The sequence below is a fragment of the Lagopus muta genome, chromosome 4 (genome assembly GCF_023343835.1).
Source record: "Lagopus muta isolate bLagMut1 chromosome 4, bLagMut1 primary, whole genome shotgun sequence".
Classification (NCBI taxonomy): Eukaryota; Metazoa; Chordata; class Aves; order Galliformes; family Phasianidae; genus Lagopus; species Lagopus muta.
Genome location: NC_064436.1, coordinates 35,520,620 through 35,546,032, shown reverse-complemented (window position 1 = coordinate 35,546,032; position 25,413 = coordinate 35,520,620). Strand labels below are relative to the sequence as shown.

The 25,413-nt window shown below is 37.8% G+C and overlaps 2 protein-coding genes and 1 non-coding gene across 12 annotated transcripts in view; 2 read left to right on the top strand and 1 right to left on the bottom strand.

Annotated features, from left to right (window-relative positions):
* Positions 1–18,321, top strand: part of LOC125691903 (bifunctional heparan sulfate N-deacetylase/N-sulfotransferase 3) — a 415,179-nt gene extending 396,858 nt beyond the window's left edge. For all 10 annotated transcript variants that reach the window (XM_048941854.1, XM_048941853.1, XM_048941856.1 and 7 more), the window contains 7 exons: positions 737–833; positions 1,661–1,784; positions 5,214–5,388; positions 7,211–7,381; positions 11,215–11,324; positions 12,520–12,622; positions 14,333–18,321. In XM_048941854.1, coding sequence (XP_048797811.1) covers positions 737–833; positions 1,661–1,784; positions 5,214–5,388; positions 7,211–7,381; positions 11,215–11,324; positions 12,520–12,622; positions 14,333–14,452 — 900 coding nt within the window. In that variant the 3' untranslated portion in view covers positions 14,453–18,321. The remainder of the gene's footprint in view (positions 1–736; positions 834–1,660; positions 1,785–5,213; positions 5,389–7,210; positions 7,382–11,214; positions 11,325–12,519; positions 12,623–14,332) is intronic.
* Positions 18,322–20,270: 1,949 nt separating this feature from the next.
* Positions 20,271–20,401, top strand: LOC125692784 (small nucleolar RNA SNORA24). Its single transcript, XR_007376832.1, has one exon. It is a non-coding gene; the product is annotated as a small nucleolar RNA SNORA24 (small nucleolar RNA).
* A 170-nt stretch (positions 20,402–20,571) lies between these two features.
* PRSS12 (serine protease 12) overlaps positions 20,572–25,413 on the bottom strand; it is a 45,223-nt gene continuing 40,381 nt past the window's right edge. Inside the window, exon 13 of the mRNA XM_048941865.1 lies at positions 20,572–25,138. Within this exon, the coding sequence (XP_048797822.1) occupies positions 24,831–25,138 (308 nt within the window). The 3' untranslated portion in view covers positions 20,572–24,830. The remainder of the gene's footprint in view (positions 25,139–25,413) is intronic.

Here is a 25,413-nt window from a genome sequence, read left to right as displayed (position 1 = left end):
CCTCTTCGTCTCAGCAGACCACTGTCAAAAATTGCTTGCAAGAAGTATTCATAAAATAGATACAAAGCTGATTCAGTATTAAAATAGAAAATGATAAATATTTGTATCAGGACTCACTTCAGACTCAGTATTTTGTACTGATTTGAACTAGGGGTTCAGAAGATGTAATATGTGAATGGAAATCCTTAAACTAGAATTAATTTTGTATTTTAGTTTGCAGCTTATATAGACTGATATCTGTTACAGTAATGTAAAAAGAAAAGTAGTTAGAGAATTCATTAGCATTTTTACTTTTCTTAATTTGTATGTCATTGATTGATTAATCTTGAACTATTCCCATATCTTGAGTACATTGGATGAAATTTGTCTTTGGCATAATTCTCCTGAATTTATTGGCATTTCTCTGGAGAAATCATCTTGTCCCAAGGTCTATTGAGTAGGTGGGTCATTTGTATGTATTTCAGTGAGTTAGAAAATGAAAAATACATTCCTGCTACATACTTGTCTGAAAGTGTGGGGGGGGTAAGATAAAGAAGTTTTTTGTGTGTCTCATCTGCAAACATATTTCTGAATTATTGAAATAATTCTTCTAAATGTAACATTTTTTCACTCGTAAGGAAAACTAATATTTTTCTGGTAAGAACATTTGCAGATTGATAATCAACATAAACAGAATTTAAGAAGCTTAGTGGGTATGATTGCTAGTAAAATTCTTTGTTTTTCTTCTCTACTTCAGAATCCCTGTGATGACAAACGGCACAGAGATATCTGGTCTAAAGAAAAAACCTGTGATCGATTACCAAAATTCTTGGTTGTAGGACCTCAGAAAACTGGTAAGAGTCTTTCCTATTTTGACAAGGTAGGGTATTTGTAAATGCAAGCAATTGTACTAATTAATCAGGTTTTAGTCAGAGTGCTCTGTAGAGACTGTGATCATCTAATAGCATTTTTTATTTTCAGATATCCGAATGTATTTGAATAGTGTAAGTTACAATAAAAGTTCATATACATTTTTAAAATGTGTGCAGTGTTCTAGTGTCTGTCAGATTTCTGTAAGCTTTATATCAAATGAGTCACAATGATAAATCAACAAACTTGACTTTGTCAGATCTTGTCAGAGCTGAGGGAGGGAAAGACATCAATATTTCAAGTGATGAAGATTCTTAACTGCAGGATTTTGTCTGTGCTGCTTTTGCCATGCTTAGAGAAACTTTCTGTGTCATGGAATTTGCTTTACGTCAAGGAGTTCCTAATGGACAGTTTGAATTGTAAGGTTGTGAGAGTTTATAAATTAACTTCACGGTTAATTTTCTTCTTTGTAATTAAAAAATTGCGTATCTGCTTCTTCTCATCTTCACCAGTCCCCATTAGCTACTGAGCGCAAGACTTTTGAATTATTTTTGTAACAACAACCAATTTTGAAAAGCAATTTTTGGCAGCGTGAATAACAGATTTGAGCCTTGCCACTCTACTGTGTATTAGCAAAGTTCCTTTAATGCCTTTGATTTAAAAGCACTGAAGATGTAGACTCGTAAGTGGCGTAAATGAGCATTCCTTCACTAAAGTAAAAAAGAATAAAGCTAGTTCAGTCCACTTGAGAGTGTGACCCATAAAATGTGTGTGTGTTTATTTTAATCTTAGACTTTTGTCCTATTTGTAGGTACCACCGCCTTGTATTTGTTCCTGATTATGCATCCTTCCATCATTAGTAACTCCCCCAGCCCAAAAACCTTTGAGGAGGTACAGTTCTTTAATAGAAATAACTACCACAGGGGGATTGATTGGTAAGATGGGTTATTAGTATAAATATAAAAGTTTATATATTGTAAACAATATAAAAATGACATTGCTGTTGGTAATGTTAACTGTTTATATAAAGAGTGAGATAGAAAAAAATAACCTTTAGTGTCTTTCTAGAATGTTAAGTAAATGCAAATGAATAATAACCATGGTGCATATCATAAATGCAGTAACTTTATTGAGGCTTTCTTGTTAATATCCAGATATTAATATATGCAAAAAGAGTAACAAAATATGTATTTCTTAATTCTGTGAGTTTATACAGCTGAATTGTAATTATTTCTATGACATAGACCTTATTTCTTATTGAGACAGTGATGTTTATTGGTTGAATATATGGAGGAAAAATATGTTCATGTTAGAGAGAGGCATTTTTTTTCTTCAATTGCAATTTAGAAATAGCAATCAGGTAATAGTGGGAGAAGAAAAGACTCAGAATGTTGTTCAAGGATCTAGGATCTAGTAATTGGGAGAATGTTAACGGCTCAGTCGGGTACATAAATGATGCTAAGAAAAAGAGCATGTTTCACTGCTGTCATGTTCACTTTGGCTACCAGGAAATCACCAGAGGTATCTACTCCCAAAAGGTCATTCTTGATATTTTGTGCTGCAGTACAGAACACTACCAGATGAATAGCAGTAACATCCTACAGTGGCAGGGGAGCACCAATAAGATACTATTTATATTTTGTCTCGTTTCTTTTTTCTTTTGTTTCTTTTTTTCTCCAGTCTAAGGGAAAATAGCTTTATTGCCTTTGAATTTGTATTCATCCATAAAATTAACAGAGCGAGCACTGTTGTATAGTCTTAGTACAGATATGTTAGATCCAGTTTCTTTTTAAGTCACTTAGTTTTTGCTGAGTTATAATTGAAGCAGCGGTTTCTTCCACAAAATGTTGACTGGAAATTAGAGAGCCGAATCTTTGCTATTAAGCTTTTTGAAGTCAGGCAAGCAAACAGGGCATAGTGAATAGTGCTGATGGAGACAGGCTAAGTTGAGTGAGACACTTTTTCTGCAAAATCATCTTTTTCATTGGGCAGAAAGACCTCTTTGCTGCTTCTCTCCTTCCTCCTGTTTTAAACACTTCCCTAACGTGCAGATACAATGTGTCTGCCAGATTACCTTCATCTTATCACAGCAACAGTGCGTAAGACTTCAGTGGTCAACTTAATAGACCAACTATGTAATTTTATCAGGCCTCACAGGAAAGCATTCATTTGGCTAATGTATATCTGTGCTACGTGCCCCACTCAGCCTTGCCAGCTTCTCAGATCAATCTTCAATACTCAGAGCTGCCCTACAGTGTAGTTGTTTAACTCTTAGGTTTGCATTCTGTCTGCCTTACAGATTTCTCAGACCTTCAGTCTGATAGACTATTTTAATGCTGTCACTTAATGAGCTTACCAAATGTTAATTAAATGCAAGGTCTCTCCTCATTAGTCCTTTAATTAGTTAGGATTCCTTCATGGCAACAATATTTGCAAGTAACAAGTGGTTCAATTTATTTTATGGTGATGGAGATTTAGGGGTTTTTTTTTGTTTTTTTGTTTTTTTTTCCAGAGCTGTCTGATTTAAGTCTTCGTCAAAGCTTAGTTAGACATAGACTAGCTACGACATTGTTTCAGATGTCAGGACCGTGGCAACCTCAATACTTAAAAGAGGTACAGATGTATATTGCAGTGTCCCAATGGAGACAATAGAACAGTAAGAGGAGAACTGCCCATTCTGTTCTTTATGCAGAGAAGTCCAAGTAGACTAGACATGCATTTCTTTATGTAAGCATTGTTACAGATTTTTTCGACAAGTTTATCTAAAACCTTCTCAGCTTTGCCAGTGAAGAATTCAATAAAATTCACCCATAAGAATCACAGAATCATAGAATGGCCAGGATTGGAAAGGACCTCAAGGATCTTGAATCTCCAACCCCCTGCCACATGCAGGGCCACCAACCTCCCCATTTAATACCAGACCAGGCTGCCAAGGGCCCCATACAATCTGGCCTTGAACACCTCCAGGGACAGGGCATCCACAGCCTCTCTGGGCAGCCTGTTCCAGCACCTCACCACTCTCTCTGTAAAGAACTTCCCCCTGACATCCAACCTAAATCTCCCCTCCCTCAACTTAAAGCCATTTCCCCTTGTCTTGTTGTTATCTACCCTTTCAAAGAGTTGATTCCCCTCCTGTTTGTAGGCTCCCTTCAGGTACTGAAAGGCTGCAATGAGGTCACTCTCTAGCCTTCTTTTCTCCAGGCTGGACAAGCCCAGCTCCCTCAGCCTGTCTTCGTAGGGGAGGTGCTCCAGTCCCCTGATCATCTCTGTGGCTCTCCTCTGTACCCTCTCCAACAGCTCCCTGTCTTTCTTGTACTGGGGGCTCCACACTTGGACGCAGTATTCCAGATGGGTCCTCACAAGAGCAGAGTAGAGGAAATTAGCTTCTCAGAATCAAATGTCACAGAGTTTTGTTTCTTTAAATCACGGTAGTATCATTCCTTCTCTCTAAGTACCTTGTAATCAGTGCTTGTATGCTAACAATACGTGTGCCCTGATAAAATGCATGTTATGTTTATGTCCGAACGAAAATTGCTTTTGCATCAGTTAGTTCCATCCTATTGAGTTTTCTCACTGAGCCTGTGGTGGTGACAATTTCAAAGCCTAGAGTGTATCATTTGTATTAAAAGTAGTTCAGTCCTATGAGCAGAACAAGATCTGAGCACTGGAATCTTCAGTCTGTAAGCATAATCATTGGAAGAGGTTGTTTTAAATAGCATTTATTTTACAAAAGTTTAACTGAAATATTAAGAAGAACATTTCCCATTTCTTCTTTTCTCCAACTATAAAAAAATCTGCATGTGGCAAACTGAAAAGTTTGCTCACAAAGAAAACCAAAAGGAATACCAACCCATGTTCTCACAAAAATGTGTTTGATAGAAAAATGTTGTCACTGCTTAGAAATGTTTTACCTGCTGAAGCTGTGGTGGATTTTGAGTGGATTTTCACCCATAATAACAAGCTCTATTGTGTTTTTTAGTAAAAACAATTTTGATACTTTTTTGTTAGGCTCTTGCACTGTAATTGGTGTCTGCAAAGGATCAAATTCAGAATACTCATTTTTTTTACTTTTGACATTTATAGGAGTAGGAGTTTGTCTTACTGAAAAGTGAGAATTTGCTAATTTTAAAAAGATACATGAATGTCATAATGTTTTCTTCCAGCTAGAAAAAAATAGCTGCAAATCTATATGTAGTCAGAAGATGAGAGATAGTAGCACATAAAATGTGATCAAAATACAATGTAGACTTCTTGTTGCTTTTAGGTAGCCATTAGGCCATTATTTTATTGTAGAATAAAAGCGTTATTTCATTGTAGAATAAAAGCACTTCCAAGTAATTCTGAAGATGATGTTCCTTTTCTAGGTACATGGATTTCTTCCCTACTCCTTCCAATGTCACCACTGACTTACTCTTTGAGAAAAGTGCCAACTATTTTCATTCTGAGGAAGCTCCTAAGCGAGCTGCTTCCCTCATTCCCAAGGCCAAGATCATCACCATTCTCATAGACCCATCTGATCGGGCGTATTCCTGGTATCAGGTATGTATATTAAGGAACGTGGGCAGGCACAAGTCAGATAAATATGTCAGATTTCAACCTTGAATCCTCTTTGTATATTCCTTTAGTCTGCATATATATTAAGAGTTTGGATTATACAAGCTTTTATGGTCAGTCTGTGCTCCATATATCATTAACAATGAGCTGAGGTATCTGTCCATGAACATCTGAAAAAAGAATTTAAAGTACCAGAAATCACATTTTCAAAGGTCTGCCTGTAATACAAGCATGTAGGACTGCTTTAATGTATGTAATCAGCGCACAGCCAAATTAGTTTATTCATGCATTTATTTGGTGCATGTTCAAAATATGAGATCTGTATGTGTATATTGGGTGCCCCGTCCCTGGAGGTGTTCAAGGCCAGGTTGGATGGGCCCTGGGCAGCCTGGTCTAGTATTAAATGGGGAGGTTGGTGGCCCTGCCTGTGGCAAGGGGGGTGGAGATTCATGATCCATGAGGTCCCTTCCAACCCTGGGCATTCCCTGATTCCGTGTGTACGTCCAGGATTTTGTGGTTTTGCAAACACCTATTTAAAATAAAAATCAGTGAAGAAAAAATGGCTGAACTGCAATGAAAAGTAGGACCTCAAATTTAAATCACTATCAGCACTGAGTGCTTCTTTGGCAAACATTATTACAACACTTTATCTTAATGTTTCATAGTACTCAAGTGCTGAAATTTCTTTTTTTGTTATAATATTGGAGGAAGCCATGCTAAGGCTGAAGTAGTATTTTTCAGATCATAAAAATAAGATTCCCCATATGTAATTTGGAATATTTATACAAAGCAATAGTAAGTATTTAGTGGAGTGTATAAGAACATGGCATAGTATCAAAAGGTATGAATGAAGATTAATTTAATACAAAATATGGATCTCCAATAAACATATTTTGAAAGATCAGGCCACTTTAAGGTAGTGATGTTTCTTTTTACACATTAGGTTTTTTTAGTAAATGGCTAAAATATTAAGATATTATAAATTCCATTTGAAAAACTGATCAAATCCCTTACACAGTGCAGTAGTTCATACCTGATATTTCAACAGTTAACAATTGCATAGTTAAAAGCTGTGTCTAAATACCAGTTACCTTGCTGTGTATCTGTCTATGTATATTTAAAGCACAGATAGTGAGATTTGCTCTAAAATGACTTCTCCAATCCTAATTCTACTTAATAGTTTTGACTTAAATTTTTGTTCTTCAGTCCAAAGATTTCAACAGGAATTTGAAAAAGTAAAAACACAAAAAAGAAGATTCCAAAGAGAACAAATGTCTTAGAACTTCTGTGATATATGTGGTGTTACTTTTATGATGAGATGCAGTCAAAGCCATAAATCCGGTCTCATAGCTGACCCTGCTTTGAACAAGAGGCTTTGAATTAGAAACCCAATGAGAGCAATTTTGATCTGAATTTTTCAATGATTCTCATAAATATCAATGTTTAAATTTTCTTTTTTTGATGTTTTTACCTTGAATAAGCTGGAAAAAAAGTAAAACATATCAGATTAATTTGTACAAAAGCTGCCAGCCACTCCATTTACTGAAAAGTGAACATTCATATTGCATGCATTCTGTTTTGTTGCTGTCAGTCTATCTTCTGATTTGTCTTGATACAAAAAGTATTTATTGATATAAGTAATATTTATCTCAGCATTTGCAGCAAGTTAATACAGATATAAGGTCTTCTTAAAGTAATTTCTGATGTGAATAATCACTCGTGGCAAGATTAGTAAGACTGAACATTTTTTTCTTATTTTCACAACTTTTGTGGTCTGTAAAACTTAAAACTGCAACTTGTTTTACAGCATCAGCGCTCACATGAAGATCCTGCAGCCCTGAAATTCAGTTTCTATCAAGTGATCACAGCTGGACCTCGAGCCCCTTCTGAGCTTAGAGCTCTCCAAAGGAGATGCCTAGCACCTGGATGGTATGCTACACATATTGAGAGATGGCTAACTTACTTCCCACCTTATCAGGTGAATAAGACAGTAACTCAACATCCTAACCTTATTTATGTAATATTCTGAAAGATTACCTTTGTAGAAGTATTGCTAGTGAGTGCTGATCCTCAAGGATATCCCAGGTACACGCTAGCATGTTTTAAGCCATTCATTATTCACAGCCGTGTTCTAATTAGTTGGATTGACATTGCTATGGGTGTCATGCCTTAGCACCATACAGCTGAGAGCTTGTTCTGCAAAACAAATCTGAGTAATCTGGAAGTTCAAATACTTGAACACTCTTGTACCCTACACTGCCTTCAACTTTTTGTTTGTTTTTAATTTGTTCATGCTTTCATCTCTGTGTCTGTAATTCTTTGTCTGTAATGTTGAGGAAAAGAGAACCAGGCATGCAAGAATTCTTTAATATCAGATATTTCATCACGGTTTACAAAAGAAAAAAATGTCAAAAACAATGGGACACTGCTCACTAGTATTTCTATATTCTCTTAATGGTAACTAGTATCACCTAGCACCAGAGAATATGAGCTGGGATATTGCAATTGCCACCTTGGAGGAAGGGGAGCAAAATCTCCCTTCGAAGGAGGTTTGACATTGGAAGACTTTGGGATGTAAGCAACATCTTTTCTGTGTAAAAGAGGCAACAATGATTGGGAATGGATGTGACCAAGTGAAGCTGTAACGCCTTAATTTTTAAATGCGTCAGTGTTTTCACACAGTCCTTAGTTCTTTCATGCAGTCGTCTCCCACTGTTTCACCCTCATTAGGCTATGATTATAGCAGTAAATAAACTGTACCTTTACAAGAGTTCACACACTAGTTCACTGCTGTCCGTAGTACATGATTTTTAAGATATTTCTGTAAGTTTGGATCTGTAGCAAAAACCATCTTGCCAAGCAGTTTCAGATCACAGCTCAAAGGATAACAAGAACCATTACCATCAGGTAGTCTCGATGCAGCCAATTTGGTTTTGCAGTTGAGAGGCCTTAGCAGTACGGATTTGTGTCATGCTTGTGCCATTTAGCCTTAGGACGAGAAAACTGTCTGTGATTTATTGGAGTTAACAATATGAAGTCATGTACATCAGTGTGTTTGCCATCTCAAGCACCACCAATTTTTACATGAATTGATGATTTGCCTGACATGACTTTTCTATAAGTGTGAAACTATTGGGTCTCTTCTGCACATTTTTTTCTCTTTTGCACATTTTGTTTTTTGAAATTTGTCGTACACTGTTGCCCATATCAGTGCATCCCAGCCTCTACTGGGATTCATGCATACAGTGGAACAGTTTGGTGTTTTGATGTTTCTAATAATCTACGCATGCTTGGTATCTATCACTGATCCTGAATCCTTGATATATCCTATATGTTGAGATCAGTTTTTCTGTGTGTCTGGTAGCCTCAAAGAGTGTATGTTCACGGACCTGCAGATTTGAGTTCAGGTGGAGAATAAACAATTTGAAAATTTGATCTCCCCTGCAAACATGTGGTGGCATATAAGAAATTACTAGTCTCCTTATGGCCCTGTGTAGATCAAGTCTCAGGAGATACACATTCTAATCCTGAACATCATCTCCTGTACAGAGCCAGGCAATATCACGATTTGTATCTCCTTCATAGATTTATTTCTGGAATAGATTTTTATGACATTGATTGTGTGTCTAGCATTATTCCCCACCTCACATACAAAGTTAACTTTAACTGAGGGAGGTTGGCTGCAGCCTGAACCTTCTGTTTATCCAGACTTGCTTAGCTGAGACAATTTGGCTGGAGTCTGCACCTTCTGTTTTCCCAGAGCGTGCCAAGGAAGCTCTGATGCCTCTAGATGAGTTGTTCTTTACAGACTCTCTTTTGGGACAGCCTTGAAGAATTCATGAAATACACACTTCCATCATTATCATTATACTCATACGAAATTTTCTACATCATCTTTTTTTATCTTATCTCCAGAATCACCCATCCATGAGTACTGAACAATACATGTCATCAAGTGGATTTTTGCCAGATTTTACGTCTGACAATGACAGAAAAGAACCAGCCTTGATAGCTTTTTTTTTTTTTTTTTTTTTTTTCCTGTTAGTGTATGAGGAGATTCACTTGAATTGCAAAAACAGCAGTGTATTGTAGGCTTTATCTGAACTTGTTAGCAAGTTCAAGGAACTGCTGAATCACATAGCAGTTACATAAGGTAGACCTAAAATGAGATCAGCTTAGAAGCAAAACTTTATGGAAGAGAGAGAGCCTTTGTAAGAAAGTGTCTTACTTAGAGTACTAAATTTTAAAGCTGTATAAATTGTTGAGTCTCAACAGGTGTGACTGAGTTGAAGAAGCTGTTACAAAGTCAACAGGCATATAGTAAGTGGTAGAGGTAGCAACAAGCATAGGTTTAAAGTTCCCCTAAGATTTTTTTATTACACTGGCAAAATTTTTTCTTGCACATCTTTTTTTGAGTGGTAGAAACAAGAATGCCACAGATATTTATCTCTATTTGCTTGTTAAATACTAAAGAAGAAACCTCATTCTGTTCTTTTGGATGGAAATATTCCCCACTTGGGATATTTTTTGACCACTGATCTACAAAGCACTTAAGACTTGTTTTCTGAGCTTACATCTTAGGAAAGCAGTAGGATCATTTGGGGCTCAAGCAGTCATAATGCATCTCATTTGAAAAACTTCTGGGATGAGCTGCTGCTTCTGAACAGCTTGATACTTTCACTAATCCACATCTCTAAATCCACATGATGTATTTTGGCAATTCCAAAGACTGATCTTTCAAAAGAAATGACATTTTCTCCCTTCTGATTATGCTCTGAAACCCTATAAAACCTACTGACCTCTGAAACCCTAAACCTACTAAGTTTCAGCCAATCCTGTAAGCAAATCATAGGATCTTAGGCTCTCTCCTTGTGTGGAAACATAAAAGCAAGCTTCTGCACTGCATACAAAATGAGGCCATTGAACTAGAAGTCTGTTGCTCCCTCCTTTTCATTATTAAAACGTGATGGAAAAAGTAGAACTGTTTCCACGGCAGGAAATGAATTCTCACCTAATCCATTTGGGATCTTGTTTCTCTTTCAACAGTCTCAAAGACCCAAACATGCTGCACCTTCAGTGGATCATTTAGGCATAAAACCCTCACTTATTGTCTGTTTCCATGAAGATTCACATCAAAGGAAAAGGATAGCCATATCTGAAGTAGCCTAGTGTGAGTGTATATATGATCAAGCGCTTAACAAAAACAAATTACATACCAGTTCCTGGCCTTCTTACACATATGTTGCAGATTTCGTATCTATGACATTCCTGCCATAAGGTTCATCCTAATATTTCCCTTTATTCCTATTCTCAAATAAGTTTGTTAGTTTTTTGTGGGGTTTTTTTTTGTTGTTTTTTTCCCCCCCCCCATAACATGATGTATTCTCATATGGTCTTAGAAGTAAGGCATTTATTCTAACATTGCCTACTGTTTTCTTGGTCATTTCCAGTGACGAGCTTTTCAATGTGAGTTTAATATATATTCATAAATGCCTGTGTCTGTGAAAATTAACAGCTAATTTCTTTTATACCTTTTTTCTTCTCTTGACAAATCTCATTCAGTTTCCTCCCAGTATTTCTTACCTTTCCAGATCCTTTAGTGCTACTTCTCTGTTGTCACAACGGGCTGAATTTCAGATTTATTTAAATGCCATTTATTCCCAGATCATTAATGATCATGACAATTAGTGAACTAATTATCTGGGAAGGTACTTTCCATACAATGAAGGAGTCTGATAGAGGTGGAACTTTCAGTTTGAATTTTAACATAATGAATTTTAAATTATATTTCCATTTATTTTATTTTTGTAGTTGTTAATTATTGATGGACAGCAGCTAAGAACTGACCCCTCTACTGTAATGGATGAAGTACAGAAATTTTTGGGAGTCTCTCCTCATTATAATTACTCAGAAGCCCTAACGTGAGTTAATTTTATCATCATTATCACTTGTTGTTATGTTCCTAAAATACTAATTAGTTTGTAAGGAAGCTCACTACTTAATAAAGCCTCTGATTCTTTACCTTCCACATGAGTTCAGTAGGATGTATTTTTCTATGTCTAGAAAAGAACACAATAGAGAGATAGATTTCCAGAGGATTTACACTTAGTCACTAAATGTGGAGCTTCACTGTCACAGGAGTAGACATCTGAAAAATTCACAGAGAATACAGTGAATAAAAAGAAATTTTAGGAATTTTATTCCTATTGGTAAATGGAACATGGAATGCTGACTTCCATAAAAAGAAAGGAAAAAAAATTTTTGTTTTGGACATTAGCTGCAAGTATTAACAGTATTGATCAGGAATATAGCATCCACTCTATATGTGCACTAATACTTTGGAATCTGACACTTTGGTTGCCCTTAAAGTGGGATTGATAGCCTTAGATTTACTCTTCTCAGTATGAGTCTATTATCTTTCCCTGTAAGAAGCCCTCAGAAAAGAATGTTCTTCTTTTCTATTTTTCTGTTTAATATTTTCTTCTAGTTTTATTCTATTCCTTTTATATTACCGGTAGCAAAATAGACTTTCATCTTCCATGAAATTGGAGTAAGTAGGTGGTAAAGACAAAAAGGGCCAAATAATCCCTGGATCTGAGTCTATTGAAGACATATTTTATTTGTTTGGCTTTTTGATTTGTTTTTTGGTGGTGGTGGTTTGTTTTTTGGTTTGTGTGTATGTGATTTTTTTATATTTTCATACTGAAGCCTTTGTCCTTGATATTATGAATTAATCCCATCTGCATCTAATTCTATAGCATGCATTTTCTTTCATGCCAATCTTTGAACATAGTTAATGTTTACAGAAGTAAAGCATCTTGTTCAGTTAAAATGCACTGATATCAGTTTGTCCACTCAGCTGGTGTCAGGAATCATCACTGCAGCATCTCATAGCCTTTACACTGCAGTACTGGCACCTGCTTCCTTCCTTTCTTCACTTTGTTTACTTCACAGTTTGTGTCTGCTCCCAGCTCTTGTTAACTCCCTTAATCTTCTCTGTTTCCCACTTGCTTGATGCCTTTTCCTGAAGAGAAAATTTGAGAGCTAAAAAGAAAATTGTGTGAACTTACGTTATTGAGTTTCTGCTATGAACATGTGTTTAAATGTTTGTTTCAGGTTTGATTCACATAAAGGTTTCTGGTGTCAGCTTCTGGAAGAAGGAAAGACCAAATGCCTCGGAAAGAGCAAAGGTAGAAAATACCCTCCTATGGATTTGGAGGTAAACCATTATGTTCATTGGCATTATATAGAGATTTAGCCATCATAAATGGGACTCTGCACAAGCAAAATCATAAAAAGATTACATTAAAGTAGCCTTAAATTAAACTAAGTAGCCTTGATTATTTTACTACATTTTCCTACAAATGAAACCTTCAGCAAAGCTGTGGATTGCATCACTTTTTTTCATTTCTTTGTTTCAAATGTGAAGATTTTAAGTTATTATAAACATTTTCTCTCATGTAACTAGTGATAGGGCTAGAGGAAATGGCCTCAAGTTGCACCAGTGGACTGGCTGTTAGGAAATACTACTTTTCCAAAAGAGTGGTCAGGCATTGGAATGGGCTGCCCAGGGAGTTGGTAAAATTACTGAGATGTTCAGGAACATTTAGTCAATGTTTTGAGGGACATGGTTTAGTGAGAACTAGTGGCGTTAGGTGCACTGTTGGACTGGATGATCCTGTAGGTCTTTTCCAACTTTGGTGATTCTATGATTATATGAAACTGTTCTATTTGGAAACTTGGCACTCCTTAGAAAAATAAACTTAGCACCTCTGAAGACTTCTGAAATTATTTTGGAAACCTGTTCCCTTTACCTAAGTGAGTTAAGCAGCAGAAGCCCCAGAGTGGGTTTTTTCTCAGTCGCGATCAGATATGTGCATCTGTGTCTGTTTCTTTGTCTTTGAGAGTAGATAGACCATGACAGACTCTCATAAAGTTCTCTTCTGAGAGTGGTAAGGTTTTATTTCCGTGAATTTCATAAATATCTTCCTCAGACAAAGGAAAATATGCTCCAGTGAAAAAAATCCATCAGATCAAATGCTGCAAGCAATATCTAAAGGTAGTTCAGTCTCCTTTTCTAGCTACAACTTTGTGTATTCTTTCCTATACTCCTGTTTCATTTAGCCTGACTAAAATTCAAATTAAAGCATTTTGATCAACAGTATTAACACAGCAAGTAAGCCAGATTTCTTTTTCTCATGGTCCTTAAGTCAGAAGCAATTGACAGAATTCAATAGAATTATACAATTGCAGAATGGCTTAGGTGTGGAATGGAAACGACCTTAAAGATCTTCTGGTCCCAACCCCCCTGCTGTGGGCAGGTTGACTCCCACCAGATCAGGCTGCCAGAGGTCCCATCCAGACTGGCTTTGAACACATCTACAACCTCTCTGGGCAGAGAGGTTCTGTACCTCACCAGACCCTGAGTAAAGAATTTCTTCCTAACATTTAACCTGAATCTCCTAATAGAATTATACTGATAGAAAATCATTGGATGCCAAGGCTTCTGAACAGAATAAGACTGTATTTGTTTAATGTAGTATGTTTCAACTCTAAATATTGATGAAACTGGTTTTACTAATTACCAGATGCCTATGTAGAGAGATTCTACAAGCTCTGGTTTCAGTCACACTTGAGTAAATTTGAATGTCAGCTGCAGTATTATTCTTAATTTACATATCTGTCTGTGAGCAGATTCAGATCCTTTGCTTTGTCTTCATGTTCATTTTGGATATCTTTTGTTTCTCTTGATACTACCTTTTAAAGTTCAGCTATAAACTTAAACTTGCATGCAGTAGATAGCATAAAAAAATATAAATTGCATAGGAGAAAGCAAAGTTTTGACACCAGTAAGGCAAACTTTGAAATTTACATCCATTACAGAACAACATTTTATTAAATAAAAAATATCTGCTTTTATATCCATCAGTGCAGGGCTTTTCTGTCAAGCTACTACAGAGATCATAACGTGGAACTGTCAAAACTCCTACACAAACTGGGACAACCTCTGCCGTCGTGGCTGAGACAGGAACTACAGAAAGTAAGATAGCACTGAAAAAAGACATTTTTGAAATCTCTTCCACACTTCTGTCATCCTTCCCAAAGTCTCCAGTAGCTACCAGACAGTCTTGTAAAATATACCTCTGCAAAAAATAGTGAAAGACAGAAATTATTTCCATATGCTGGCATGTGGATTGTGAAAATACACGTGATTCTTAGTACTGGTGGGACAAATCTTTCTCATAAACATTTCTGGGCCTGTGGAGTTGTGGACTACTGTGTACGTATGTGGAAGTTAACTGCAGCTGGTATATGCTTCAGAGCTACATACCTGTCCAATTTCACGGTAAATACTTACATTTTTATATATCAGTTTTAAAGTATTGTGTCTCACATAGGTTTTATGGTCCACTGTTAAGACTGCTGTTTTTCCTAGTATTTGATTATTGTGTCTTGCATAAAATAAGAAAATTTAATGTAGCATAAAATGCCAGGTGTACTTCTGCCATTGGAATTAGCTTGCTAATACCTGAAGTATATTCTACTAAGTGTGAGAAGTACAGTTATGATACATTACTTACATGTGCACAGCAACAAAATCTGGAATCCACAGGCAAAAGCAGTGTAGAAAAGAAAAAGAAAATTACCTATAGCCTGTAAAAACAAACCCTTACAATGCAGTAAGGGCCTCATAATCAGTCTGATGTTGCACTGACTGAAATTGCAAAATACAGAATGTATACTGCATCTGAACAGAAACGTAATCGGATACATAAAGCACTAATGTTGCAATAACAGCCTGGTGAGCAGTGTTATACTTCAACAATTGTGAACCAGACTGAAACAGTACAATCAACAGTCTTTCACTGGCTTCTGCGAGCAGCCGGATTTTGATACTGCTCTCTGGTCTTACACTGCTGTGAATCAGAAATTACTCCACTGAAATGAATGAAAAATTGATAAAGAGCAGAAACAGATTCATACTTAAACTGCCTTAATTTGCACTACTGATTTTCCTTAATTTATTTGCCTTCAATCTGTGCTGTGCATTTTCCAAGGTCCCTCAACCTGACCAAAACTGTAGCATCTTGTGGTGACCTTCAACTTATATCAGCTGCAAAAATCTGATTTCTGGATGAAAATAATGATTCTAGCTCCACCCATCTTAAAGAAGCTTGGAATTAAAGTCTAGAAATAAGCTTTAGGAAAGAGAAATTAAGACAATTTATGGTAGAAAGTTAGTCTCCAGCCATGAAAAAACACACATGTCCAGCCTTACATTTGTGATACATTTCAGTGACACACCTCATGTCAGTTTAAATGTGAGATAAAGTCTAATCAACCATACTTAAAAGTTGAAAAAGATCATTGAAAATTTCAGCTGAGTATGGCCTTAAGGTTTCTCCGCTGAACTTTGGCTCTGAATGTTTCTAAAGGCATAAAGAGGAAGGGGATACAAAAGATTATTGCAGTACTAAATGAAATGCTTTTCACAGTAGCTCTGTATTATTATCATAATTTGTTTTAGGATGAACAGTTAAAATATGCATCAAATGATGGAAAAACTTTATATGTCTCGGTGCTGTTTTACAACCTTTATGTAATTATATAATTTAACTTTCAAGATAATGGAATGGAAACAGTCTGTTATTCCCTAAATGGAAAACAGATGTTGAGATCTTTACTGTAACTCTAGCCAGTAATCTTGAATATTTATTGATTTTGTCTGTGTAGTACCTGTTTTGATAGGCTTGTAAAGAAAAAATCCAGACAAATTTGCTATATATAACAATATTCTTTACACAGCACATTTTTGCTAAGGGAATATGCATGATTAATGATGAGGACCTGCCAGAGTAGACTTCTAAGAAGAACATCTTTATTATTTATAAAAGAATAAAAATTTTCATTTCATTTTAGATACTCACTGTTATATAGGTTTGAGCCAGAATCTGAATTGTTTCGAAATACTCTTATTTGATAAAAGAAATGCTTTGAATTCTGAATATCTGTAAGTGCAAATCCTCTGCATGCTATGGGCAGCTTGTGTCCTACAAGCATCTATATGGATTTGTTACAAGTAAGTTGAATAACTGGAAGAAATACCTGTGGTTTTCATCCAGACATGATTGATTTTATCCCTAATATAACCTGATGTAACATCACTCAGACATTTAAAGTAGAATAAAATTGTAAATCAGAAGAAAATGGGAAAAAGCACTACAAAATGCCTGAGATTTTCACAAATTAAATGCTTCCTACACACTGGAAGAATGGGCTTCAGCCACGTTTGTACTTTAGTCTTTGTTACCAGAAACTCTGTTCCTGTCCTCTTTCCCTGTGAAATCTAGGCCACATCAAAATGAGAATAAGTGAGCACTGAGGATAGAGCAGTGACTGAGGAGTGCACGTTGATCACCCTCTAGGTATTTTGCAACAGACAAGGTGACATGTCTCAGACCTGTGGCCTTTTCTGTGATGTTTGTTAGGAATTTGGTGAAATAGCCAATGGCAGTCACCACATAGCTCTGGGATGATAAGCCCCCCACAAGCAGCTCCTTGGCTCTGGCTGGACCAGGATTAGTTTGACAGCTAAACATAAAGCTTGTCCTTTGTGAAGAAGTGCTGTAATCAGTCTCAAGTCCTGGTGAGGAATAGTAGGATGCATCCCTTCTACTGTCTCAGTGGCCTTCCCGAAGTTGGAATAAAGGCAAATCTTCAGTGAATTCCTGTGGTAGCTGTGGGTCAGCTGTGAACAAAGCAATGTGACCTTTTGGCCCTGGAGCTACACATCTGAAAGGGTATTATCTTGAATCTTAATTCACAGATCCTATTGAGATGCATCTGTTGAGTGCTAGCATCTTTTAGATGCAGAGCTCTAGCTGCTTGTAAGCTAGGTTCACTAAGTCCTCTCAGACTCAATAGCAGTAGAGAAGTAAAGCCTAACCACTAGGGGTCTTTGCAGTTCTGATTTTGAGATGTTCGGTTATTACTGGTTTATATAAAGAGAGTATGAAGACATTTTTTTTCTTTTCCTCCAGAACTGTTTTATTTAAATATGTTCTTACATTTAACAGGAAGTTTTTAAAAACAGAATTACTATTAATATGCAGTCAACTTGGTGAAGAATTAAGAGTCTGAGCAGAACATGCAGGCAACAGCTGCAATGTGTTATTCCCCAAATAAGGGGATGCACATGAGTACAGCTGAGTAAGCAAGTCATACAACATGAATTACTTGAGAATTTTAACCTATTTACAAATTCCCTACAATCAATATTTAGTTTTCAGAAGTAGACTATCAATATTAACACTTCTAAAAAGCACCACTCCATCACAAAAAAAATAGTATATTTGCTAGTCGCAGTCCAGTGTTTTACTGTGGATGGTAATACAGCCGTGGTTTCTGTTCTCCTGGTAGATAAATGCACAAGCAATTGCTTTAACAAATGCTTGATGATGTGAGCTTCACATTTATTTTCATAAATACAATTCTGAAATTTGATTTCCTCAAATATCTGTGCCATTAAAAATCAGTGTGAGTATGAGTAGAAATGAGTATGAGCACTAGAGGGTGTAAACACAGAGCCTGATAAGAGATCACATTATTATTTGAGCAAACATTCCTGAAATACTGTGATATCTTCCCAGTTCTACTTGTGCAGAAATAATTCATTTCAGTGATTTGCAGACTCTCATGTACAGCATATTCTTTTTTGTTGCTTAAAGAAGTGGAACTTCCTCAGGAAGAAAGTAAATAGATATTTCAATGTTTATAGATGTAATACTCTTGTCATTCACATTGAATGAAAATTGCTGGAAACATTTTTCTCAAAAATTTTTTAAATAAAAAATAGACATTATACTGATAGTGGCATGGTATCTGATGTGCAACAATAAACTCTGCTAAAAAAATGTACCAATGAATGAAAGTGATTTTTTTGTTCATAAAAGTTGTCCTTTTCCAGGTTTGTTAGCAGCTACTACTGAGTTATAACACAATCCGCGAGCATGGCAGCACCACGAAATGTTTTCACAGATGGAAAATATTGCTTATTCTCTATGTAAGTGAACGTTACACTTTATGCAGCTGCTTTTGCTTGCTGCTCAGTTTTTACTTCTTATTCCAGAAATCATTAATGGGCTATAGAAACATTTCCAGAGCTTGCAGTTTTTAAGAGAACAAGCAGACATTATTTGAACTGTTTGCCTGTGGGATTCAATAGTTGTGCCTACACAGACATGAGAAGACATTTCTAGGAGGTACTTCTAAAAGATGGTGCTAGCATCCAAAGGAAAATTCACTCTTATCAACAAATTCAGAAAAGAGTAGAAAACTATAGTATCTAGCTGACTAAAAGCTGATTAATATCTTCATATAGGTGTAGAAAATAGCATGTTAACAAAATATTCTTTCATTACAGAGAAATGATGTAATATTCAGAAGTGTAAACTTCCACTGCTCATCTCTATAATATCAAAGTGTAACAGAACAGTAATAACAGAAAGATACTAAGCCAAGATTCTTGCTGTGCCTGACTGACCTCTGTATCCAGTTTTTCTGCTTTCGTTTAATGTTCCTTTTCAGTTCTACCAGTTCCAGATCTCTTAGAGTTCATAGGCCAAAAATGTACTTTTTTTTTTTTTGTCTATGCGGATCAGAAGGATGAAGAAGGCACAATGGTCAGCACCAAGGGATAAAGCACAGGAACAGGAAGGCAATTAGCAGGTGAAACCAAGGCCTGGGGAAACCTGAATGAGGGAGGAATTCAGACAAACTAAGGGAGAATGATTAGAGTATTGTGACATTGATTACTGACCAGCCTGTTTTCTGTTAGTTTATCTCTTTCATTTTTTTTTTTTTTTAATACAGTATTTTCTTTCATCACTTCCCATTTTCTGTTCTGATCTCTTTGCCTTGAGAAATTCAGCTGGAAAATGAGGCTCTTGTACTTTAAATGGTCAGATATCTGTCTGCCCAGGAGAGCTATCAGTAGCACAAGGACACTGGCAGGACTCTACCGAAGAATATGAGTATTCCCTAGCAGATGTGGCCTACTTCAACCACGATAGAAGAGCTTGTTCAGAATTACTAGTTAAAATCCTGAAACCCATGTTATTCAAGAGATCAGAGAAATAGGCTCTTTTGCCCCTTAGTTCTTCTGTCTCCTCAGTTATCCAGAATGCCTCTCCTAATAAGATTCCCAGTAAAACTGGGATCTGATTTACTCGTCAAAAGAAAGTCAAATTATTTACTTATTTACATAAGATACATATATCTCAACGATGTACTCGGACGCCATAAAAGCCGTACGTGATGTGAAGGACAGACTGCCGCCCCCCTGTGGCATCCCTCTCGTGCTTCAGCGCCGCACGCGCACAGCAGACGGGCAGAGCGCCGAGCAGCGCCGCGGGCCGACGGCGGCGCCACCGCCCCCTCCTCGCCCCGCCCCTTGGGAGGGGCACGCGCCTCTCCCGCCCTTGCCGCCTGCTGGCGGAGTGGTTCCGGTTCCGTGAGCGACCGTTGGCGTGCGCACGTGGCGGCGGCTGCTGGGGGTGCTTTTGGCGGGCGCGCGTGCGGCCGCTAGGTGAGCGCGTGCGGCGGCCGTTAAGTGGGGGCGGAAGGCGGGATGAGGGGTTTCTGGTCGCGCGCTGGTGCAGCCGTCGGGCTCCGCAGCCCTTCTCTAAGAAATGGGCCGGCCGGCCCCGGCGGAACCAAGGCAGGCGGGCAGAGAGATGCAGAGCAACTGCAGGTAAGGGGAAAGTGAGGGCTGAGCGGCGGCGGGGCGAGGTATGATGGGGAGCGGGGGGAGCAAACAGCCGGCGGTTGGCAGGATGGCGGCCGCCGTGTGGGGTGCGGGAGGGCCGCTCCATGACTCCATGGGGGCTGCCGCTCGTGGCTGTCCCCCTTCCTAGGCATGGAAGAGCAGCTTCTTGCTAATTGGCAAAACTTCTACCGTCCTGTTGGTAGTAGTCGTTGACTGTGGCAAGTAACAAGCCGAGTCGGCAGGGGTTTGTGGCGCAGGGGGTTGGCGGCTTCTTGTGATGCTGTTGTTTCTTGTTTTTCCTTTGTAACTTGTCGAAGCTCCGTTTTTTAAGCAAGTCTTCTCCCCTTCCCCCCCCCCCCCCCCCCTTTTTTTTTTTTTTTTTTTTTTTTTTTTTCTTCTTAAACTGTCTTGGAATGCAGAAGCCGGAAGTGTGGAGGCGGCATAGAAGTTTCTTTCCTCAAAGACACCGCGTGACTGGGTATGTGTTGCCTTATGAGCTCCTAATAGAGAAGTTGTGAGTGGGAATAATAGCAATTTACTAGTTACGTTTAGCGACTAAGCTGCTGAGACCCGTCACATCACCACTGAAATCAAGATACGAGCTTGATTTTTGTTTATTGAAAGTCTACTTGGTTGTGTGTAATTATCTTTTACTGACAAAAAGTTGTAACTAAGAGGAAAAGTCTATTATTTGGAAGAAATGGGCTTAGGTGTGGATGTGTTCAGTCTATTCTGAAGACTGGGCTGTAGTAAAGATGTGTATTGCCAGTACTCTTGCCTACTACACTGGAGGCATCTGGATCCACAGATGTCCACAAGCTGTGTGTGCAAGGAGCAAGCCTGTCAGTAAGCATGTTGCTGAGTTAGCAGAGTGAGTACAAATGGTGATCTGAAGCAGGGGAGATGGCTTCCAGCAGCTTTGTTTCAGAGCATTGTACAGCTTCCAGGAAGGCACCGTGCTGTCCAGTGATGTCTGCTGTCTTGTATGTGTAGCAATATTAAACTGCGTCAAACTTCTCTTTACAGGGGAAAAGCATTCTTGAGTTGTGATGGCAGAAGAAGATGGGTCTTAATTCAACCTGTAAATTTCTGGAGTAACTGTGAATAGAAATTATATTGTTTACTGACTTTAAGGGTTGATAGGCAATCTTACAGGATTAGCAGTCTTTGTGAGTAATGGTATTCCTGCCCTTCAAACAGGGAAGCAAGCACTACTTTTAGGCTGGGTCTTAATTTCAATTTAGACTTAAATGAACTCTTCTAATTAAGTTTATACCTTGAGCCTAGATGCTCTGCAGTCTTTACAAAGCGCACAGGGGGCCTGGGATGTAGTGTACTGTGTTTCAAATTAGCGTGGAATTGGTCTGCACAAAAGAGAAGGTAGTTAGGAGGATGTTGGCAAATTTATGCTGCCTTCCAGGATCCTTATCTGCTCTCATTTCAAGGCTTTCACCAAGTTTTATGTTATTACAATGTCAGTAGTTAGTGACTGTGCTATACTGTAGCTACGCAGCTGACCATGCTTCAGTAGTCCTAAATCTGGAGAAGTGTTGTGTTTTCACTGGTGGCTCTGCTGCTGCTAAAGCACCTTAGAAGGGATGTTACAAGGAGTGTACTGTACTGGAAGATGAAGGTAAGTTTGTGAAGTCTAAAAGGTGCATGTGACTGTCTGCAGTGAAAACTTCAATACATGCTAATGTAAAGGATTCAAATGTACTAACGAGTCAATAAAGAGATATGGACTTACACTGCAAGTGTCGCTTCTTCCTTACAAGTGTACTGATAACCAAGACCAGACCTGCATGTAAACTTCAGAGTTACTGAGGAGAGGACAAATGTGTTTGCTGTGTGCATTCACCTTTTGGTATCTGGGCCTTGTACTTTCAACTAAATAGTTCTGGGCCAAAGAAGGAACTGATTGATGCTGTCTGGAACCCATTCTAGAAGGCACATAGTTTTAGAGGGAAGAATTAAACATTTTCTGCAGGGAAGAAATAGAGATTTTTTTTTTTTTTTAATGTGGCTGCTTTCTCTATTTAATTTGTTGGATATTTTCACTTAATGCATATTTGTAAAAAGCTCAAGAATGGGACAAATTAAATGTTTCCTTCTGAAATGTATAATCAAACTTTGATAGTACTGGCTCTTGCTTAGCATAACCTTGTGTGGGGTATCTTTGTTAAGTAGAAAATTCATTGCAAACTGAGAAGCTTACCCACAACTGATGTTCCTGCCACATCCACTTAGACATGTATAAAAGCTCCAGTCAGCGTGGCAGTTTTTATTGTTCACATTTACATCATCAGGCTCACTGAACAAGAATTAGAATGGTACAACATAAAGACAATTTCATTTTCTTTTAGGAACTAGCAAAGGCATGCTGTCTGCATGGGAACTAGTGCATCATTTCAACTTCTAAGTATTAAAGCATCCTAAGAGAGCAAAACTAATGATCTACCTTACTAAATCTAAATGTTACTGCATTTAGGGTACAGACTTGATCTTTTTCTCTAAGTATTGCACTTTGTGGTGCAACTCTCAAAAGAATGGTTTATGCTGTATATCACACATACTGCACTATGTTGTCTACTTCACAAGTCTTATAATCAAGGTCTTATTTAGCAAAATTTTGTATGAGTAGGTACCTTCTGACAGGCTTACTTTCTCTGTAATTAATAGGGCTACATATATGTAAAAATGTAAATAGCTTTACAGTTTGCTAGGAGAGTATTTCACATAGGTCTAACAGTAGGTGAGCATAGTACTATATGTTCTTAAATAATGTGCTTCTAGTGCAGTTTTACAGAAAACTAAAATACATAAAAGCACCTCATGTGTACTAGTTTAGCACCAGTTCCAACAAGGTATTTAAGCTAGTTCTGGCCCTTAATAGGGCCAGTAAGTTTGAGGAGAGAAATTGAGGGCCAATTTTACAATCACTTGCAACATTATTGTAACTTGCACAAATGAGTTGGTTTGGATATTAAAACACCAGAGACACGTAGAAGTATACGGGGAGTGCATGAATGCCCACTTACAAATGAATATGAGTGTCCCGCTTTGTTCACAGAAGGCCACGCAATACTGTTACAGCTTGAGTGTCTGAGGAAGGGAAACAGGAAAACTAAGTGGTAGTCACAGTTGGTACACACAGCTGCCATACGTATCTCACTGGGGTGTTTCATGGCCCACAGAGCTGTTCTTTCATGTTTTTAAGAAGCATCATTGTTAAAAATGTACTACACTGGGTATGCTTGCAGGCAGTCCAGCTGGCCGTAAGGAGAGCTCACTGACAGTGCTGAACTTTATTGTTTCACTGTTGATTGTAGCTAGTCTGCTGTTCTAAAGATTACTGTCAATTTGGGTTGCAGTGAAATGGTGATTCCTTCCAGGGTTCTGTATGATGATTAGGAAAAATTGCTTCATCAGGAGGAAGTAGAGCACTGGGATGAGCTGCCAAGGAAAGCGAGGGAGGTATGGCACCAAGGGCCATGGTTTAAACAACGGGATTCAGTAGGTCACAGTAATGGTTGGACTTGATTTCAGTGTTCTTTTTCAAACTAAATGACTCTGTGATTCTAAAATGAGGGAAGCATCCATTTCTAGAAAGGTAAAAGTTGTTTTCTATTTGTGTTGATATGGAGTACCTTGGTGCTTTTTTTTATAAAAACCATTGTGGTTTTCATAACATGGGCAAGAGTGTTTTTAAAAGCAGTTAATAAAGGGGATGGATATTGCTAAATGATATTTAGAACATAGAAGGGCACTAGGGTCCGTATGACTTACAACTTGATGTGGTGTCATAAATTACTATAGCAAAATTGAACAGTTGCTGGATAAAAAAACTTTTAGTTATTGGTTAAAAATAATTTTTTTACTTTTCCAATGAGAATGATCTGAAACAGCACTGCCCCTGAGCGTGGTTGTCTAAGTATTTAGAAAATAATCCTTTAAGACTTTATACATCTTTTCAGATAGGCACTGCTTCAATATTTCCAGCATTTATCTAACTCATACAGCTGCGTAGAATGTCTGCAGGGAAATTAATTACCTTCCAGCATGCTGTCTACTTTACTTTGGAATGTGCTTTGCATATTTTTCAGACTAGGTGAAGGTCTGATTATTGACAGTTGTTTTCCTTCTAACACTTAATGTATAGACAGTTACTTACCAAGCATGTGCTTGTTTGTGGTCTCATCAGCTGGTAAAACAACAGTCAAAATTAGAGAACTGAGTATAAGGTCATAGGAGTAATAGGAAAGCAGTGAAGAACTGATTAAATAAACTAGAATTAAAAATGAATTTTGAGGTCTATTATTAATTATATAAAAGCTTGGAGCTTCCTGTGAATAGTGGATCTGCTAGAGAACTCATTAGCTTTCCTGCTCTAATGTTCCTCAAAGCTGGAGGTCACTTTTCTGCTTATCTTCAGTTTGTGCAAGATAAACTTCCTTGACACAGAAGGATTTTGTTTGCATAGTAATCCATAACTGTAAAGGTGTGCATTCAGCCTGGATGTAATACCAAAGAAACCCCAACACACACAAATTAGGAAAATGTGCTTGTTTCCACTTGCAGTGGGCCCCAGCTGTGCAGTCTGTGCTGTTCAAGCTGTCCTGCTTTATTCATGTTGTTAAAGTTTGGTTTGGACGAAGCACGCTCATAGTTTGGTCACACTCTTTATCCAGGGTACAAACGATGAAACTTTTGTGTAGACACCTGGAGAGTCTTTCATTCCGCAGCCGTAGCCCCAGGACGTCACGCCGTACACAACCCAGCTTTCCCCTGGGCGTTCGCACATCAGCGGTCCTCCACTGTCCCCTTGGCAGCTATCGATGCGTTTCTGTTCCTGGATGTTTCCAGCACAGAGCATTCTTCCTGTGAATCTTCTTTTATAGCGTTCTTCACATACCCTCTTGGGAAGCAAGGGGATGGCAGCTTGTTGTAATGTTCTTGAATAAGCCCTTCCTGAAAAGAAGACCCACCTTATTGCATTGTGGTGCTTTGTCTTGGAAACATAAATAGCATTTAAGCCAATTTATACTATCAATCCTTCTCAATGTTTTGTCATTAAATACATTAAAAAGAATATTAAATACTGAAATGAACCTGCGCACTAAATATAAGATTAAAATACTGAAAGCATATTGTAAATATGGAAAGCAGATTGTTTTTTTTTAAATCTAAAAGTTTTGGATGTAGCTTCACACCTCATGTAATGTTCACTGGATCATTCCAAGGCT